Source organism: Rhizophagus irregularis, chromosome 13 (genome assembly GCF_026210795.1).
Source record: "Rhizophagus irregularis chromosome 13, complete sequence".
In the NCBI taxonomy this organism is placed as follows: Eukaryota; Fungi; Glomeromycota; class Glomeromycetes; order Glomerales; family Glomeraceae; genus Rhizophagus; species Rhizophagus irregularis.
The window spans coordinates 2,292,089-2,313,440 of NC_089441.1; the positions used below are offsets into that span (position 1 = coordinate 2,292,089).

The 21,352-nt window shown below is 35.1% G+C and overlaps 2 protein-coding genes across 2 annotated transcripts; both read right to left on the reverse strand.

The window, feature by feature from the left end:
• Nucleotides 1-17,409: 17,409 nt before the first annotated feature.
• Nucleotides 17,410-18,965, reverse strand: OCT59_005075 (uncharacterized protein; the record flags this gene model as incomplete). The annotated part of the gene is made up of 2 exons (XM_066138153.1): nt 17,410-18,387; nt 18,717-18,965. The coding sequence occupies 2 exons, from the start codon at nt 18,963-18,965 to the stop codon at nt 17,410-17,412; spliced, it is 1,227 nt and encodes a 408-aa protein (XP_065997330.1).
• A 212-nt stretch (nt 18,966-19,177) lies between these two features.
• On the reverse strand, nt 19,178-19,537 carry OCT59_005076 (uncharacterized protein; the record flags this gene model as incomplete). Its single annotated transcript, XM_025310118.1, has 1 exon — nt 19,178-19,537. The coding sequence occupies one exon, from the start codon at nt 19,535-19,537 to the stop codon at nt 19,178-19,180; it is 360 nt and encodes a 119-aa protein (XP_025185899.1).
• Nucleotides 19,538-21,352: the final 1,815 nt, after the last annotated feature.

A 21,352-nucleotide genomic window follows, 5' to 3' on the forward strand; every position in this document is an offset into this window, starting at 1 on the left:
TCACTCTCCCGATATTCCTCTTATGGCGCCCGCGCACGTTGCGATGGGTCAGGCGATAACAAAAAGATCCTTGTCCTCTTTAATGATCAGCATGATTATACCGATTGTGTCAGCTCCCCACGTGCTGATCTTCTCAATTTAACCTTTACACATTATTCCCCTGCAGACGCCAAACTCAATGACGAAGCAAAGTCTTTGTTTGTTACCGACATTCCACTTTTCCTGAACGAGACGCAAGTCCGCCAGGCATTTTTCCGATATGGCACTGTGATTAAATGCAAACTCACCCCTAAAAAACATTATTACAATGGTCATATCCAATTTTCCTCTGTAGATGCAATTACCCAATTTAATGATATTTGGGCGATCATTTGCCTTGGTAATTCTTTACGTGTCTGCCCGGCATCTTTTTCGAAATCCCGACGCGACAGCCGTAGAGAATATGTCGCTATCCTTGCCGGCATTCCAAAAAATATTAAAGAGGCTGACCTTCTAGAAATTGCTGAACAAGTTAATGCTAAAGCCCTTAACGTTCCACTATCTATCAACTCTTACAAGCCTAAACCCTATGCATACTTGAATTTCTCTTCATTTGACACTCTTGAGGCTGCAAAAGAAATGACCGTAGCCTTCCGTGGTAAAGGGCTGACGTGGCACCCTCCCAATGAAGCACATACTTTATGTCATGTTTGTGAGCGTTCTGGTTGTTTACCTTCTATTTGTAATCCTCGTTCTACACGAAAAGTGGACGATTGCCTTAATAAACTATATTCGCGTTTCAATGCTGGTCCTCGACGTGGTCATCAAGATTCATGCCAATCACGTGATAAATCTAATTCCCGTTCAAGATCACGATCTAATTCCAGATCCCGCAATTATTCTTCTTCATCCCGATCCAATAACAGTAATAACGGTACTAATAATTCTCGTCCTGATACTTCTCGTAGTAATAACCGAACCAACAACAATAATAATAATAGCATTCCCAGTAACAATGGTTTTTCTTCCGATTCTAATCAACCTCCACCAGAACCTCATCCTAATCGTTCTACACATACCTCTTCTTCTAACAATTCTGCCTATACACTTCCTCAACATATCATTGATGAATTAAAGGCACAGATTAAAGAGATTGCTACTACCCTCAAATCTCTCGATGAAACTGTTTCCTGGATGCAGGATACTATCACGCATCATGATTATAGAATATCTGAGCTCGAATCAATGATGAATTATGATAACAATAATCCTGGTGACTCAGACTTATACCCACCTCATGATGATCAAGTAACTCATTCTTATGATAATGGATGGGATGATGCCTCAGCCCATGACACGAATTCAGGATTCAATCTTCCTCCTCATACTTCCCATTCTCTTATGGATACTTCTCCTGATGCTTCTTTTTCTGCTTTGGATCCTAACTCTGTCTTATCAAGACGACATGTCCCCTTGCCTAACTCTCGACCTACTATTATTGCACCTGATGCTAATGCTTCCCGACTGCAATTGGAAATTTCTAATGTTACTAATACCCAAAAGAATCTTTTTGCCCAACTTGGTTCGATTATGGATAAACTGGACTCCTTCTCCCCCTCAAAACCTTCCCCTTCTAATGATTGAACACCAACTTGATTTGGGTGGTTTACAGGGACTTCACCCCCTGACAGTGTGTTACCTAATAATCTTAATAATATCCCTTCCTTTTCTTCTTCCCCTCTTATTAAATTTGGACAAATTAATGTTAATGGTCTATGTTCCCCTATCAGACAATTGCACTTGTTAAATTATTTCTTGCATTCCTCATTTGGTGTTTTATCTCTAAATGATACTCGTCTTACTTCGTCTAGTGCTAAATTTATTTATCATAATGATCATTCCCAGTATAATTTTAAGTCCTATTGGGCTTTTTCCCCTTCTAATTCACGACCTCATGATGGTGTAGGTCTTTTACTTCGCCACCCTTTACATAAACATGTTCAGAAGATCGATCCTTGGAAAGGTCGTTTGTTAAAACTAGATCTTTTCTTTCATCAAACAAAAATTTCTATTATTTCTGTTTATATTCTTCCTTATCATTCTATTCATTACAAAGAACGTGATGCTATTTTTGCCCAACTTAATTTATGGCTTGATAAAGCCCGTTCTAATAATTATCATTAAGGTTGCCGGGTGAAACTCATTTGGGATTTGTCTAAACGTCTAAACTTCAGTTTCGCCAACTTTTTAATAAGAGTTTATTATAGTTTTGTCATTACTATAAGTTTCGTCAGTTTCGTCATTTCTCTAAGTTTCGCTAATTTTTTATTAAGATTTTAATATAGTTTCGCCAAGTTTTACCTTTTCGACAGTTTCAACTATTTGCTAAACTACCTAGTTTCACCCAGCAACCTTAATTATCATGTAGTTATCCTTGGTGATTTTAATGCAGATGAAACTTCACATTCACATCTTCCTCAACATCATTTGAAAATTTTACGATCACTTTCTTCTCAATATTTTACGGATCATCAATCCCATATCTCTTCAATTTCAGGTCCAAGTCCTACCTTCTATCATCATAATGGTTCTTCAAGGCTTGATTATATTTGGTCATTCCCTGGATTTCCTGCTCCTGGTCTTTTCTCTCAAGTCGAAACTTGCCCTAAGCTGCATGATAATCAATTTACTGATCACTGAGTACTTACAACGGCTTTTGATTTTAGCTCTTGTTTCGCTACTCTAGCTAAAGCTAGAATAAAACAAAAAAGCGAACAACGCACCATTTTTCTTTATAAAAACTTGCACGAAGATACTTGGGATAAATTTTCTAATAAAGTAAACTCACGTCTTGAGTTGTACTTGTCCACACATTATCCCTCCATATCTTCACTTTCAGCCCTTTTTCTGGATAAACTTTGGCACGCTCTTAAACGTTCTATTCTTGGTGGTGCCATTGACTCTTTACCATTTCAACATGTATCTAATACTCACCATCATAAATATCCTCCCGAGCTTACCATGCTTATTGCTATCAACAAATTCTTGGATAGATTATTGTTTAAATTGACCTCATCTAGGCCTAGTCGTCCTGCTCAAATTTCACAAATGATTAATTCTTTACCTACCCAATTAATCCTCCTTAAATCTCTTTTAACAGATTATACTATACCTTCTTATAGTACAACGCTAATTTCCACTTTTGTCAAATTTTTACGTTCACAAAAGGCTTTGGTCTCAGCTTATCTTTCCACGCAATTTCATCAGCATCGTGTAGATTCTATTGAATATTATACTGCTCTTAGAGATGAACATTTCTCTACGTCTCCGGGCTCCTTTATTTCTTCAGCCCTATCAGTAGAACATCATTCTATCGTTCTTGATAGAGTTTTGGTTGTTATTGATTCCAAACCCACATTACTTACTGATCCTTCAGATATCAAACAAGCTGCTATTAAACACTTCCAATCGGTTATTACTCCTCCTTTGGTCCAGTATTCTTCCACGGATTCATTTCCTTCACGATGGCAAAGAGCATATTCTCCTCTTTCTGATATTGATTCGTCATTATATAATTCGGTCATGTCTCCTATTCTGGAAGATGAATGGAAGAACATTCTCAATTCTATGCCTAACAACAAAGCCTCTGGTCCTTCCAAAATTTCTTATGAAATGCTCAAACATTTAACTGGCGAAGCTTTTAATTTATCCCTTGTCTTAGCTAACGCCTGCCTCATTCATGGAGATGTTCCTGCTGATTGGCGTGAAGCGCTTGTTTATCCCATTCCAAAGCCTCATGAATTTGATGCACAATTAAAGAATACGCGACCTATCACTTTATTGGAAACCGTTCGGAAATGTGTGGTTAAGGTCGTTACAATTTGGCTTTCAAAGATCCTAGCTGACAATCAAGTGCTCCAAGGTGGTAATTTTGCTGGATTACCAGGTGGTTCTACTGATATTCCTATTAAGATGCTTGATGCTATTATTCATCAACGATGTTTTGACAAAACTGATGACCAAGAGTTATGGATTGTTTCTCAGGACATTTCTAAGGCCTTTGACTCAATTGACTTGAATATGCTCAGACTAGCTTTAATTCGTCTACACATACCATCTTTACTGATCAAATTTATCATTAATCTTTTTACAAGACGTAATAATAAAATTATTAACCATCATGGTGATACTTCTGGATATAGAGTTAGAATTGGTATTGACCAGGGTGAAATCATTTCTCCATTATTATGGGTTATTTACTTGGATCCTTTGCTTACCACACTTAATCGAGATGCTTGTGATTCTTTTATTTTGAAATCTTCTGCATTATTGGATTATTCTCCAATTGAATATGAACAATATAATCTTCCTGTTTCGCATATTACATTTATGGATGATTCTACTTTGATTGCTTCATCTAAACGAGGAATTGAAGATCGCCTTTCCATTACTGCTGAATTCTATACTTTAAATAATACTCAAGCGAATTCTGTAAAATACATCCTTCTTTCTTCTGAACAATTTTCCCAAACTATAGTGTTTGACCTTTTCCCATCCCCCTTAATCCCTATTTGTTCCCTCACATTGAAGGCGTTAGCTTTATCTAAATCTTTCCGTTTTTTAGGTGTCTGGTTTTGTCTTTCAGCTTCCTCTCGTTTTGTTCATGATCAATGTACTTCCATGGTTAAAGACATGGCTACTCTACTCAGTCCTAAAAAGCTTTTGGCACAACATGTGGCCTATCTTTATAACGTTGTCTTACTCCCAAGGCTAGAATTTCGCCTTCAAACCACCTTATTTGCTGAATCTACCATTAATCGCATGGTTTCTCCAATGCTCTCTCTTATTCGACAGAAGGCTGGTTTGGCCTCAGTCACTCCTCTTTCCGCGCTTTTCACACTGTTGCCATTCTCTATCCAACAAGCGTTTGGTCAATTCCTATCATTTCATGTGGCTTCATGGCAAAGAATTTTTTCTCACCCTTTATACAAGCTTTTTGCCAACTGTATGATTACTTATCTTCAAGGATTTTTGGATTGTGATGCCTGTCCTTCTACTATTGATTTAGAACCATGGTCCCATACATTTTCCTTGCGAACACATTCTTTGTTCAATTTTTTATTATTCTCTTCTCGATTAAATATCACGTGGTCTTTATTGTTCCGACCTCCGAGAAAGGATCTACGTCCGGCAATTTCACTCCGTTCTATTTTACCGAAAGATTTATTTACTTCCATGAATAATGTTCAAAAAAATTTCTGCACTCGTTTTCTTGCTCAATTGATTACTCCGTGCAGCTCTCGCCTTCTTTCATGGAAAGATTTACGCTTTCTTAAACGAGTATCGAACAAAGGATCTGTACCTGCTTGGTTTAATTATTTATTTAATCTTATTGTTATTCCTAATTCCCCTTCTTTGTTTGTTTTATCACAATTTAGAATTCCAATTTCCCATACTGTAGCCCTTGTTTCTAGTATAGATATTAGTCGAAATTATTGGTTTAATCCTTAATGGGCTATTTCTTTTAATCGCAATACTAACTCTTTCCTTGTTGGCCGTGTGATTACCACTTATCCTACTCCACGTAATGAAGCTCTTATTTCACATTGGATTGCGACTTCGTTCGATGATTTGCTTTCTGAATTTACTGCATGCCGCGGATGTGCCTCTGCTATCTCGCGATCCTCTACTTCTAAGACTTTACTTAAACGATGCCCTTCTGAAGGATGTTTTTCTTATGTTCCGTTATCAAGTTTGATCCGCTATCCTACAAAACCTCGTACTTATATATATGCGGACACTTGTTCAGTTTCACTCTCTGCCTCGTTAAGATATGCCAAATCTCTTTTGTTGTTTCATCTTTTTGCTCCGGTTCGGCTACCTCCTATGCTTAACCATGTGTCTGGGATTTCTGATATCCAACTTCCTTCTTCGGTGTCTACACTGTATATTGATGGATCCTTCCTCCCTCCTTCTAGTCATCCGATATCCTCGATGGCTTATGCATGGACTGCTATAGATCCTGACGGATTTATTTTGGAATCTCACTATAATATTATTTCTTCCATTTTTCCTTCTGCTTTACGTTCAGAAATTTGTGCTTTAATGCATGGATTGGACTCCCTCCCTCGGAATTCAAAGATTACTGTCGCCACTGATTGTGCTCAATTGCTTTCTTTATGGTCTTCGTATGTGAATGCTCCTTTTATTCCTAAATTACTTAAAGAACCTAACCACCTTTTGTGGTCTTCCATACGAGCTATCAAGTCAGTAAAAAATCTGGATGTTACCTTAATCAAGGTTCCTGCTCACGCTGACGACCCTTTGAATAATCATGTGGATGCTCTAGCCAAAGCCGCTCACACTGATTCATATCTCTCTTCTCGTCCATTGTCAGAATTATTGGCTCCTTGCATTTTACAATTTAATTCTTTACCTGTAGATATGAATATCCGGAAATTTGTTAGAGATATCTTTGACGCTAAAAGTCTTTTAACTCTTGCTGCATTACCAAGATTTAATTCCTGTTCCCCAATTTCGGATATCGATTGGGCTTGCACCAAATTTTGTCTTAACAACAATAAGCAATTTGTCTCTCATCGGAATGGCCGTTCCGATTTTTGTAGCTTCCGTATCAAATTATTATTAGATATGCTTCCAACGCTTATGTTACGTGAATTTTTGCACATATGATTTCCGATATTATATGGTGATCCGATGAAATTCGGTACATTTGTGTACATGTCGATTTCTGGTGTTATGAGACGATTTACGCCGATATATGATTTGTGTATATCGGTTAACTATATTAAAGATATTGATTTTGTTTGATAGATTTACTTATATATCGTTTTTATAGTTATTTTATTTTATCTAGATAATTTATTTATATTATTTATTTTCTTTATTTGTATTGTTTATATATAAGATTTTATTAGAAGTTATTGTAGGGAAATTAGCTCAATAGTAATTAACCGTCTAAAATTATCATTTGTACTTTATTAAAAATGGCTTATAATCGTATTGTAATTGTATTGATATATTACGAAATCAATAACCCATCAATAGACATCTATAGATTAGATTTTGCCTTGATGACAGGAAAAAGAGATGACGGTTAGATAAAATAAGATATAAATACACCTTCCGCCAACTCTTTGATAGAGTAGTTACCATATAGCTATTTTTCTGTAGTTATTTTGTCGTTAAATATCTTTAAGATATATTTCCTATCCCTTTCTGTCACTTTTTATCACTTTGTTGTAAAGATCCGAATTTACACCTGTTTAATAAAATCGTTATATTTGGTCAATATTACACGTTGTTTCTAACAGTCATATAACAGTTGTTGTTATAACCATTGCGTATTTTCATTTATCGTATTTATAGTGTTTACCTTGACAATTCTTAACGAACAATACCGGAAGTACCTTGGATAGGTAGTATTGAGTAAGAATTTTGTTGGTATTCGTGTAGTTATACGATATAAGTCATCCGCCATTCGTCCCTTAATTACCGTCATTATTTGGTAACACTTACAACTCTCCAGAGACGAAAACCTCATCTTTATAATCCGAGTTGGCTTTGTCCTCAATGTAACTCTTCTCCTGAAACCTTAGACCACTTGTGGACTTGTCCTTATATTTTACCAGAATTTAGCCCTTTAACAACTTTTAAAGCACTTTTACTGGATCTTCGGACTACCTATCTTGATAAATTTCTTTCAGAGTCATCTTTACTACCTTTACCGGATTCCTTCGCTGCTGATTTTAAAACTATTGATTGTTGGGATTGTGACCCTCCTTCAATTTCCTGTCTGAGACTTGCACGTGGACTTATACCGACATCTCTTACAGAATTTCTTGGAAATTATTTTTCATCATTTACCATTTGGTCTATCTTAGATACACCTTTACACGACTTTCATTTTGACCTTTATGTACAAATCTGGTTGTGCCATTCCATTTTCTTTCATCATTGGGAATCAGCTCAAGACATTACAAAAAAAATGAAATCGTCAGCTCTTGGGCCTTCTTCTATTTCTCAACTTTCTTCTTACATTCTTCCTGATTCTTTGACACCTTCCTTGGCGACAGTTTTCTCAGATTCCTGGGTTTCTTGGGTTTCCTCTTCTATAATTCGTGGTAGATCTTGGATCTCGCACTTGGATTTTTGGCGCCGCTTAACAGTTCAGCCTCTACTTAGGATTTCTTTTTGATAACGGATCGGATCTTAGGGCATGCTGGATAGTTGACTCACACTGGCCTTCGGATAAAGTTGGGGTATGCGATTCTGTAATAGTTCAGTTTTTCTTTGCTTTAATTTTATTTTAGTTTAGATTTCTTTACTTGTATGAGTCGTGAAGCTAGTTCTTTTTATTTTTTATGTTTATTTTTCTATATTTCACTTTGTAATATTGTTCGATTTGATTATTGTACTCTTCATTTGAAAATTATAATAAAAGATAAAGTCATAAGACTGTTTGCTCATAATCACCAAATATGAGGATCATTGCAACTCTTTCCTGAATTTTTGAAAATACTAATAAAATTTATTTTTGGAATTTTCGTTCGAAAATTTCTAAGTGCTCGTTCATAATACTAATATTTCCACAGTTGCTTTCCTCTTTACTGAGCTTTATACTATGACTACACCTCCAGCTCCTTCTGTTATTAACCCGGATATTCCGCCACCACCGCGTCCTGTTATCTCTGCTCCCTCTGGAGACCGACCTTTGTCTCCCACTAATACCGTTGGCGTACCAAACAAACGTTCGCGTACTGTCTCTGAGGACGCTATGAATGTTGATATATCTTCGCCCTTTGCTCCTGCTCCCAGCCTTATTTCTACCGTTCCTTCTGGTCTTCCTGTCAACAAAGTCCACATGATTACATCTCCTCAGAATATTACCACTCCTGTTGAAACTGTTGACGCTTCTATCCATGCTCCCTCTAACACCAGTGGTAAAGGCAAAGCTGTCGCCTTTGATATCCCAGAACGACGACCATCTCCCGATGGTAATGCTGCTGCTATCAAATCCGCACCTTCTCGTTATCATGCTGCGGCCTACCTATGCGACGCGCCTGACGCGTTCAAAGCTAAATTCACCACCAATCACTCCATGTGTGACGAAGTGGATTGTTCACTCTCCCGTTATTCTTCTTATGGCGCTCGCGCACGATGTGAAGGATCAGGCGATAACAAAAAGATCCTTGTCTTCTTTAATGATCAGCATGATTATACCGATTGTATCACCTCCCCACGTGCCGACCTCCTCGATTTGGCCTTCAGTCATTATTCCCCTGTAGACGCCAAGCTCAGCGATGAAATGAAGTCTTTGTTCGTCACTGATATCCCACTTTTCCTAACCGAGACTCAAGTCCGTCAGGCATTTTCCTGATATGGCATTGTAATCAAGTGCAAACTTACTCCTAGGAAACATTACTATAATGAACATGTCCAGTTTTCCTCCGCGGATGCAGTTACCCAATTCAATGATATTTGGGCGATCATTTGCCTTGGTAATTCTTTACGTGTCTGCCCGGCATCTTTTTCAAAATCCCAATGCGATAGCGGCAGAGAACATGTTGTTATCCTCGCCGGCATCCCAAAGAATATTAAAAAAGCTGACCTGTTGGAAATTGCTACTCAAGTTAACGCTAAGGCCCTTAACGTTCCTCTATCTATCAGTTCCTACAAGCCTAAACCCTATGTATATTTGAATTTTTCCTCATTTGAATCTCTTGAAGCTGCCAAAGAAATGACCGTGGCTTTCCGCGGCAAAGGATTAACATGGCACCCTCTCAATGAAGCACAAACTCTATGCCATGTTTGTGGGCGTCCTGGTTGTTCACCTTCTGTTTGTAATCCTCGTTCTACACAAAAAGTGGATGATCGCCTTAACAAACTATATTCACGCTTCAATGCTGGTCCTTGACGTGGTCGTCAGGATTCATGTCAATCACGTGAAAATTCTAATTCCTGTTCAAGATCGCGATCCAATTCTAGATCCCGCAATAATAATTCCTCTTCTTCCCGTTCCGACAACAGCAACAATTATACTAACACTTCTCGTCCCAATACTTCTCGAAGTACCAACCGGACCAACAATAATACTAATAATCACAGGAACAATGAAAATTCTTCCGGCTCTACTCGACCTCCACATAAAACTCATTCTGTTAGTTCCACACCACCTACTTCTCCATCTGACAATCCTGCCCATACACTTCCTCAATATATTATTGATGATTTAAAGACGCAGATCAAAGAGATCGCTAACACTCTACGTACTCTAAAGGAAACTGTTTCTTGGATGAATGATACTATCACGTCCCATGAGTATAGGCTATCTGAGCTTGAATCAATGATGAATTATGACAACCCTGGTGACTCTGATTCGTATCCGCCTCGTGATGATCATGAAATTCAAAATCATTCTTATGATAATGGATGGGATGATGCCCCAACCCAAGACATGAATTCTGGATTCAATCTTCCTCCCCATACTTCCCCTTTTCTCATGGACACTTCTCCTGATGCTTTTTTCTCAGCTCTGGATCTTAATTCCGTCTTATCAAGAAGACATGTCCCGTTACCTAACTCCCGACCTACTATTATTACTCCTGATGCTAATACTTCCCGTTTGCAATCGGAGATTTTTAATGTCACCAATACACAAAAGAATCTTTCTGCCCAACTTGGTTCGATTATGGAAAAATTGGACTCCTTCTCTCCTTCAAAACCCTCCCCTTCCAATGATTGAACACCAATTTATATCGAATGCTTCACAGGGATCTCACCCCCCTGATAGTGCGCTACTTAATATTAATAGTCCTAATAACTCTCCTTCTTCCTTTTCCCCTCTTATTAATTTTGGACAAATCAATGTTAATGGTTTGTATTCCCTGTTCGTCAGCTGCATTTGTTAAATTATTTTCTCCATTCTTCTTTTGGCGTTTTATCTTTAAATGATACTCGTCTTACTTCTTCTAGTGCTAAATTTATTTATCAAACTGAACACTCCCAATATAATTTTAAGTCTTATTGGGCTCCTTCCCCTTCTAATTCACGACCTCATGATGGTATTGGTCTTTTACTTCGCCATCCTTTACATAAACATGTTCAGAAGATTGATCCTTGGAAAGGTCGTCTTTTAAAATTAGATCTTTTCTTTCATCAAACAAAAATTTCTATTATTTCCGTTTATATTCCTCCTTATCATTCAATACATTATAAAGAACGTGATTTTATTTTTGCACAACTTAATTTATGGCTTGATAAAACCCGCACTAATAACTATCACGTAGTCATTCTTGGTGATTTTAATGCAGATGAAATTTCACATTCACATCTTCCTCAACATCATTTGAAAATTTTACGATCATTTTCTTCTCGATATTTTATGAATCATCAATCCCACATCTCTTCACTTGCAGGTCCTAGTCCTACCTTTTATCATCAAAATGGTTCTTCAAGACTTGATTATATTTGGTCATCCCCTGGATTTCCTGCTCCCGGCCTTTTCTCTCATGTTGAATCTTGTCCTAAGTTGAATGATAATCAATTTACTGATCACCGTGTCCTCTTTACAGCCTTCGACTTTAGCTCTTGTTTCGCTACTTTGGCCAAAGCCAGATTAAAGCAGAAAAGCGAACAACACACCATCTTTCTTTACAAGAATTTAAAAGAAGATATTTGGGAGACATTTTCCAATGAAGTAAACTCACGTCTTGAGTTGTATTTGACCACACACCATCCCTCCATATCTTCACTTTCAGCCCTTCCTTTGGATAAACTTTGGCACGCTGTTAAACGTTCTATTCTTGGTGGTGCCATTGATTCTTTACCATTTCAACATGTATCCAATACTCACCATCATAAATATCCTCCCGAGCTTACCAAGCTTATTGCTATCAACAAATTTTTGGATAGATTATTGTTTAAATTGACCTCATCTAGGCCTAGTCGTCCTGCTCAAATTTCACAATTGGTTAATTCTTTACCTACACAATTAATCCTTCTTGAATCTCTTTTAACAGATTATACTATACCTTCTTATAGTACCACACCACTTCCTACTTTTGTCAAATTTTTGCGTTCACAAAAAGCTTTGGTCTCTGCTTATCTTTCCACGCAATTTAATCAACATCGTGTAGATTCCATTGAATATTATACTGCTCTTAGAGATGAACATTTCTCTACGTCTCCGGGCTCCTTTATTTCTTCAGCCCTATCAGTGGATCATCATTCTATCATTTTTGATAGAGTTTTGGTTGTTATTGACTCCAAACCCACTTTACTTACTGATCTTTCAGATATCAAACAAGCTGCTATTAAACACTTCCAATCGGTTGTTGCTCCTCCTTTGGTACAATATTCTTCTACGGATTCATTTCCGCCCACGATGGCAAAGAGCATATACTCCTCTTTCGGATATTGATTCATCGTTATATAATTCGATTATGTCTCCTATTCTGGAAGATGAATGGAAGAACATTCTTAATTCTATGCCTAATAACAAAGCCTCTGATCCTTCCAAAATTTTTTATGAGATGCTCAAACATTTAACTGGCGAAGCTTTTAATTTATCCCTTGTTTTAGCTAACGCCTGCCTCATTCATGGAGATATTCCCGCTGATTGGCGTGAAGTGCTTGTCTATCCCATTCCAAAGCCTCATGAATTTGACGCACAATTAAAGAATACGCGACCTATCACTTTGTTGGAAACTGTTCAGAAATGTGTGGTTAAGGTCGTTACAATTCGGCTTTCAAAAACCCTAGCTGACAATCAAGTGCTTCAAGGTGGTAATTTTGCTGGATTACCAGGCGGTTCCACTGATATTCCTATTAAGATGCTTGATGCTATTATTCATCAACGACGTTTTGATAAAACTGATGACCAAGAATTATGGATTGTTTCTCAGGACATTTCGAAGGCCTTTGACTCGATTGATTTAAACATGCTTAGACTGGCTTTAATCCGTCTACATATACCGTCTTTGTTGATCAAATTTATTATCAACCTTTTCACAAGACGTAATAATAAAATTATTACTCACCATGGTGATACTTCTGGATATAGAGTTAGAATTGGTATAGACCAGGGTGAAATTATTTCTCCGTTATTATGGGTGATTTATTTAGATCCTTTGCTCACAACACTTAATCGAGAAGCTTGTGATCCCTTTATTTTGAAATTCTCTGCTTTATTGGATTATTCCCCGATTGAATATGAACAACATAACCTTCCTGTTTCACATATCACATTTATGGATGACTCTACTTTGATTGCTTCATCTAAACGAGGAATTGAAGATCGCCTTTCCATTACTGCTGAATTTTATACTTTAAATAATACTCAAGCTAATTCAGCTAAATATATCCTTCTTTCTTCTGAACAATTTTCTCAAACTATAGTGTTTGATCTTTTCCCATCTCCTTTAATCCAAACTTGTACCCTTACTTTAAAAGCTTTAGCTTTATCCAAGTCTTTTCGCTTTTTAGGTGTCTGATTTTGCCTTTCAGCTTCTTCTCGCTTTGTTCATGATCAAAGTACTTCCATGGTCAAAGACATGGCTGCTTTACTCAGTCCTAAGAAACTTTTGGCACAACATGTGGCTTATCTTTATAACGTTGTCTTACTTCCAAGGCTAGAATTTCGCCTACAAACCACGTTATTTGCTGAATCCACTATTAACTGCATGGTTTCTCCAATGCTTTCTCTTATTCGACAAAAGGCTGGTTTAGCCTCAGTCACTCCTCTTTCCGCGCTTTTCACGTTGTTGCCGTTCTCTATTCAACAAGCATTTGGTCGATTTTTATCATCCCATGTGGCTTCATGGCAAAAAATTTTTTCTCACCCTTTACATAAAACCTTTGCCAATTATATGATTACTTACCTCCAAAGTTTTCTAGACTGTAATGCCTGTCCTTCTACTATTGACTTGGAACCATGGTCCCATATATTTTCCTTGCGAACACATTCTTTGTTTAATTCTTTATTATTCTCTTCTCGATTGAATATCACGTGGTCTTTGTTATTCCGACCTCCAAGAAAAGATCTATGTCCGGCAATTCCACTCTGGTCGATTTTACCAAAAGACTTATTCACTTCCATGAAAAATGTTCGAAAAAATTTTTGTACTCGTTTCCTTGCCCAATTGGTTACTCCGTGTGACTCTCGGCTTCTTCCATGAAAAGATTTACGTTTTCTTAAACGAGTTTTGAACAAAGGATCTGTGCCTGCTTGGTTTACTTATTTATTTAATTCATATGGGCTGATTTGTTTACTCTGCATTAAAAGGAGTTATTAAATTGATTTTCATAATTTTTGTTACTCAAAATTGTTTTGTAATACCAAAAAATCATCTGATTGATGATCACTTGACTAAATAATAAGTTGAACAAAAATTTACATTTGCGAAACTTAAATTATTAAATGTAAAAAAGCTGTGAAAAAACCCATTTCACTAATAAAAAACCCATTTCTTATATATATGGAATTTTTAACATATATTATTAAAAAGTAAGTATATTTTAATAAAATATAAAGTAAAATAAAAATTTATATAGTCTTAGCAGCTATAAATGTTTATAAAAATATAATAAAAATATCATATAAAAGATGGTATCATAATAGATATTTTTAAACAATAAAAATAATTATTTTATGTCGGAGTTTGTATTACTATCTTTAAATGCAAATATATCAAGATTCACTGATCCGTTTTCTATAATTTTAGGCTCGTTGAAAAGCCCTTGTTCTGGACTTTATAGGCGAAAAAAGAACTCGCCGATTGAATCATTAGATCCAGAGATATTTACATTTAAAGTTGAGGTACGAACTTTTTAACATGCTTAAATGCAAATATCTTGGGATCCACTAATCCATTTTTTATAAATTTAGGCTCTTTGGAAAGCCCTTGATCTGGTCTATATGAACGAAAAAAGAGCTTGCCGATTGGATCACTGGATCTGGAGATATTTACGTTTAAAGTTGAAATACAAATTTTTAACATATATAGTAAGTGCTAAGAATTATATTAATTTAAAAGAAATATTTACCAAATTATAGTATAATAACATTAAATAAAAATTTTTTAATACTCATCCCCAATTTACTGTATATTATATAGTATTTTGTATAATAAAAATGTAATAAAATCAATATTTTAATTAAAGGTAGACAAATCAGCCCATATGTTAGTTGTTACTTCTAATTCTTCTTCCTTTTTTCTTTTACCGCAATTTAGAATACCTAATTCCTATACTGTTGCTTCTATCTGTTCTATAGATATTAGTCGAAATTATTTGTTTAATCCACAATGGGCTATTTTTTTTAATCGCGATACTAACTCTTTCCTTGTTGGCCGTGTGATCATTACCTATCCTGCTCCGCGAAATGAAGCTCTTATTTCACATTGGATTGCGTCATCTGCTGATGACTTATTATCAGAATTCACTGCATGCCAAGGTTGTGCCTCTGCTATTCCGCGATCCTTTACTTCCAAAACATTGCTTAAACGATGTCCCTCTGAAAAGTGCTTCTCTTATGTGCCTTTATCATGTCTTCTCCGTTACCCTACGAAGCCTCGTACTTATATACATGCGGATACTCGTTCGGTCTTACTTTCCGCTTCATTAGGCTATGCCAAATCTCTTTTATTATTTTATCTTTTTGCTCCAGTTCGGCTACCTCCTATGCTTAACCAAGTGTCTAGGATTTCTGATATCCAACTTCCTTCTTCGGTGTCTACACTGTATATTGATGGATCCTTCCTTCCTCCTTCTAGTCATCCAACACCTTCGATGGCTTATGCATGGACTGCTATTGATTCTGATAGTTTTATTCTTGAATCTCATTATAATATCATTCCTTCCCTCTTTCCTTCTGCATTGCATTCCGAAATTTTTGCCTTATTGCATGGATTGGACTCCCTCCCTCGGTATTCCAAGATTACTGTCGCTACTGATTGTGCTCAATTAATTTCCTTATGGTCTATGTATGTGGATGCTTCGTTTATTCCTAAAATGCTTAAAGAATTTAACCACCTTCTATGGTCTTCGGCACGAGCTATTATCTCACAAAAGAATCTAAAAGTTTCTTTAATCAAGGTTCCTGCTCACGCTGACGATTCTTTGAATAACCATGTTGATGACTTAGCGAAAGCTGCTCATACAGACTCACGTCTTTCCCCTATTCCGCCTGCATTTTTGGCTCCTTGCATTTTACAATTTAATTCTTTATTTGTGGATATGAATATCCGGAAATTTATTGGAGATATTTTTGCCGCCAAGAGTCTTTTGACTCTTGCTTTATTACCAAGATTCAATCTTAATTCCTCTATTTCAGATATTGATTGGGCTTGTACCAAATTTTGTTTTAATAATAAACAATTACAATCCTCCTATCGAAATGGCCAGTCTGAATTTTGTGCTTTCCGTATCAAGATTTTATTGGATATGTTCCGACTCTCACAACTCTTCAAAGACGAAAGCCTCATATCTATGATCCGAGTTGGCTCTGTCCTCAGTGCAACTCCTCTCCTGAGACTTTAGACCACTTATGGACTTGTCCTTATATTTTACCTGAATTTAGTCCTTTTAATACTTTTAAAACACTTCTGCTAGACCTTAGAACCGTTTGTCTTGGAAAATTTCTCTCCGCGACTCCTTTGAAATCTTTACTGGACTCCTTTGCTGTGGAATTTACGGCTATGGATTGTTGGGAATGTGACCCTCCTTCATATTCTTGTCTGCGACTTACACGTGGACTTATACCGATGTCTCTTACTAGTTTTCTTGGAACATATTTTTCATCATCCACTATTTGTTCTATTTTTGATACACCTTTACATGATTTTCATTTTGATCTCTACGTACAAATCTGGTTGTGCTGTTCCATTTTCTTTCATCATTGGAAAACAGCTCAAGGCATTACCAATAAAATGAAATCGTCCGCTATTGGACCTTCTCCTACTTCTCATCATTTCTCGCAAATTTCTCCTGCAATTTCGACACCTTCCTTGGCGACAGCTTCCTTGGATTCCTGGGTTTCTTGGGTTTTCTCTTATATAATCCATGGGGGATCTTGGATTTCGCATTTGGATTTTTGGCGCCACTTAACAGTTCAGCCTCTACTTAGGATTTCTTTTTGGTAACGGATTGGATCTTTGGATATGCTGGATAGTTGACTCACACTGGCCTTCGGGTAAAGTTGGGGTATGCGTTTCTGTAATAGTTTAGTTTTTCTTTACTTAATTTTATTTTGTTTAGATTTCTTTACTTGTATGAATCGTGAAGCTAGTTTTTTTATTTTTTATGTTTAATTTTCTATATTTTATTTGTAATATTGTTCGATTTGAGTTTTGTACTTTTCGATTATAAATTTATAATAAAAGATAAAGTCATAAGACTGTTTGCTCATAATCACCAAATATGGACTGTCCCAAATGTGTGACTATAAAGAGAGTTGACTGTAGTTCTTTTAACGACTTTGGAGGGGCGTTTTGGTGTAGTCATTACTTTTTTACTAAGTATTGTTATATTATTTGTAAGATGTTGTAATATACTATCGTATCTGTCAAGTCTTGATTTGACGTCGGTGATGGACGATTCTAAGGTATCGTAGTTGTGATTAATATTTGAAATTTTAGTATCTGTATTGGATTTTTCTTCTTCCATCGTCTTAATCTTATTCAATAGCTGTTTGACCTGTAATTCTAATTGTGTGATTCGTTGATTTGTATCATTATCTGATGATACATGTGGTTGATTTGGATGTGGGGTGTTATACATATGGTCCCTTTTATAGTTATTCATGTCATTGCCTGTTATATTACGTTGTTGTTGTCCATTACGTGGATATAATAGATTTCCTGATTGTTGTTGATGATTTTGGATTCCTGTTTGCAGTTGTGTACATCTGATGTTTTGTGGGCTAGTGAATGTGTTATTATTAGAGTTTAGAGAAATTACATGGTTGTACTTGTTTTTTGATTGTTCATTGATCGTGATTTTTTCTTCTTTGCGATCTATAAATCTTTTTTTAAAGATTTTTCTGTTATTTTTATCTGTTATAAAGTTTTTATCGTCACATTCATTTGAGGCGTAAAGAGGTGAACCGCATATATTGCAAGTTTTAATTGATACGTGTCCTGGAAATATGTGGATTGTGTGTCCTTCAAATATTAAAGAGGCTCCATTTTTTGATCCCTCAGGATAATTTTCAGGTGTTACGTAGATGTATGCATTTTTCATTGTTGAATTTCGGGTGGTTTGTGTGAATGTACAAGTACGTCCGTAAATGTATTTGATAAGTGGTTCAATATCTCTAGCAGTGGTATTGAGTGGAAGTCCAGTAACTCTGAAGTATTTGCTGGTACGTTTTTTAAGGACCCCGGATATCTAATATAAAGGTCATAATGGACTTTTGGCCAAAAACACCCCTTTTTGCTGAAACTCAAAAAATCGTTTTTTGTAAATATCTCAGCATCCAGTAATTCAATTTTAATAAACTTTTTTTTATTTTGTAGCCCTCATTTAGCTCTACAATTTAAAAAAAAGTTCATCAAAATTGGACCACTGGATGCCGAGATATTTACAAAAAACGATTTTTTGAGCCCCTAAAAAATGGGCCAATCTGCCGAAAGTGTGACTTATGACCTGTTTTGGAGATATCCGGGGTCCTGTTTTTTATATTCAGGATTGTCTTGGTTGCCCAGTAAAATTCTTACTACAAAGTTTTCTATTTCTAGGCTCCAATAATTTTCTTGCATAAAGTAATCGAAAGCTGATTGTTGGTCGAATCGGACTATAAGTTGTTTATAAGCTGGTTTAATAAAAATAGGACGACCCTGTCTATTTCGATTTGGAATTTTTCTTGGAGATTTTTTAATTTCTTTGTGTTCGATGATGTTGCTTCCTGTTTTAGTGACAAGATGTTTTAAAAGCATTGATGTATCGTAATTAAATGGTATATCCATAATTTTGATGACGGCCTGATCTAAATGTTCGAATTTTCGTTCGATTAAGGTGTTTATAGCTGTATTGGTTAATTCATAAATTTTAATTTTTTGAAGACCATTAGGGCTTTTTTCGATATATTGATTTAAGGAGTCATGTGTTCCGAAGTATATAGTGAAGTATTTGTATGTAGATGTTAAATTAATTTCGAATTTGTATGCATTTGCGTCATTTAAAAATAACGTCTTAAAAGGAGGTTGATAATTTCGTTGTTTGTCATTTCAGGTTTGAAACTATCATTAGGTATGAATCCTTTGTGTACTTTGTTTAAATCTTGTGATTTATTCTTGAATATGTCATTTAGCACAGTAATTTCTATCTGTTCAGGTATATTTGTTTGTGTGGCTGTTTGTGTTTCAGGTGATTTGCCTTTATTAGTGCTAGACTCAATAGGATCTTCATCCATAAGAGTAAGGTTTTCATCTATTGGTGTTTGCTTGTGTAAATCATTATTATTTAAGTCACGTGATGTGATTTCGATTTCACTGTGAGAGAGGGCGTGAGTAGAAGAGCTCTCATTAGCTTCGTCCATAGTAGTGTCTACTATTTCGGTATTATTAGTGGTTGAGGATTGTTTTGTTGTTGATTATTGGTCATAGTGATATTCTTTTTGGAGGAAGAATATGTAAAGTATATGTCTTCTTTGTTAGTAACTGTGTGATAAGATTTTTCAATATTTTTTAAGAATTTTTTTGAAATTTTTTTTCCTATAGCAAAACTCATATGAATAGGTTCCGGGAAGAGCGTAGATACCAAAAAAAGGTAAAAAAATAACACTTGTCTATGAAGAAATGAGTATTTTTATCAATATTTCTTCTGAAAAAATTTTGGTTTTAACGATCGTCTGAAAGAGTTTTTTTCTATACCGTCATAACAGATCAATTATCTAATCAGCTATAGTAAAAATGATTCGATAAACAAGATCATATGATCATTATCCAATAAAATTTAAGTAACGTGATGCAGTAAATCTTAATTTTGGCTGGAATTAATTCCGGCCAAAATTATATATTACTTATATATTCAATTAAAACATTTTATATTTATTTTCATGACTGCTGTGATTTAAAACTAGAATGAAAAATTAAGATATAATGTATATTAGTTTTATTGGCATAAATTTTTTTAAAAAAATTCAGTATAATAAATTTTCAATATATCGAAATTTTTTCACTATACCAGATATCCTGATAAACCAGATATTTTTAGTAGAACCAATAGATCCGGTTTATCAAATTTCACTGTGTATATTTTTTAATTAAAAATAAAAAAAATTTAAAAATGAACATTTTTATTAAAAATATTTTTTTTTTTAACTTAAATAATATCAAAGTTTGATTTTATTAAAAAACAAGTTTTTTATAATATTATTAGATTTAAACAAAAAATATTTACTAATCATCACCATCATGCCATTGTGTTAAAAAATCATAAAGATTATTTGGATTGAATAATTAGTAACTTTCTTTGCCAAGAGCTAAGTAACAATATAAACAATACTGTAATAAAAAGAAATAATACTATTTTAATTTTTAGAAAATCTTATTGGTAAACTAGCCAATTAATGCACGTAATGCTAAATAATTTTAATTATCAACTAAAAGCTAAAAATTTTTAAGTTTATATAAATCGAATTTAACATCTGCAGGACATGTGTCATGTGTCGATCGTTTCATTTATTTTTACATAGCTTACCATTCTTTTTTTATAATTAAAATTATCAAATTTAAGTAAACTCCTTACATATTGAAAAGTATCCAAGATTGTATTTATGTAATCGACCTAGTCAATTTTGATTATGATTCATTGTGGAGTTTTACTTCTCGCTCCCTTAAGGAGATTTCTCGTTCTTTCAAATCGAGCTCTCTCTCTTTAAGAGAGAGAGCCCGTTCTTTATTATCCTGAATTCCTGATGTAATAATATTTAATTAATATATAAATTCAAAAAAAAATCATCTAACAAATGAATAAAATATTTTTCTCACCAAATTGTCATTCTTCTTTTTTTTATGTTTTCATTTTTTCTCTTACTTCTTCCATTTTTCTAGTGCTTCATAGAAATCTTTAAAATTTTGGGATTTTTTAACAATAAATTGGCATTTTTTGAATCTTTTTATTATTAATAATAAAACAATTTTAAAGTTAGTATCAAATTGATATAATCAAATAGATCAATTCAACATGGCCAGTGAGTGAAGGGAATTTATTAGTGAAATCGGTTCCTTCTTCAGAACTAATGAAATAAATTCTACCTTTCAGCTCATAATCATGATGACTAAAAAATAGATTCCTGCTCGGCTGCTTATTAAGTCCAATTAAAAAACCTTACTAAGGCGAAGTTGGTGAG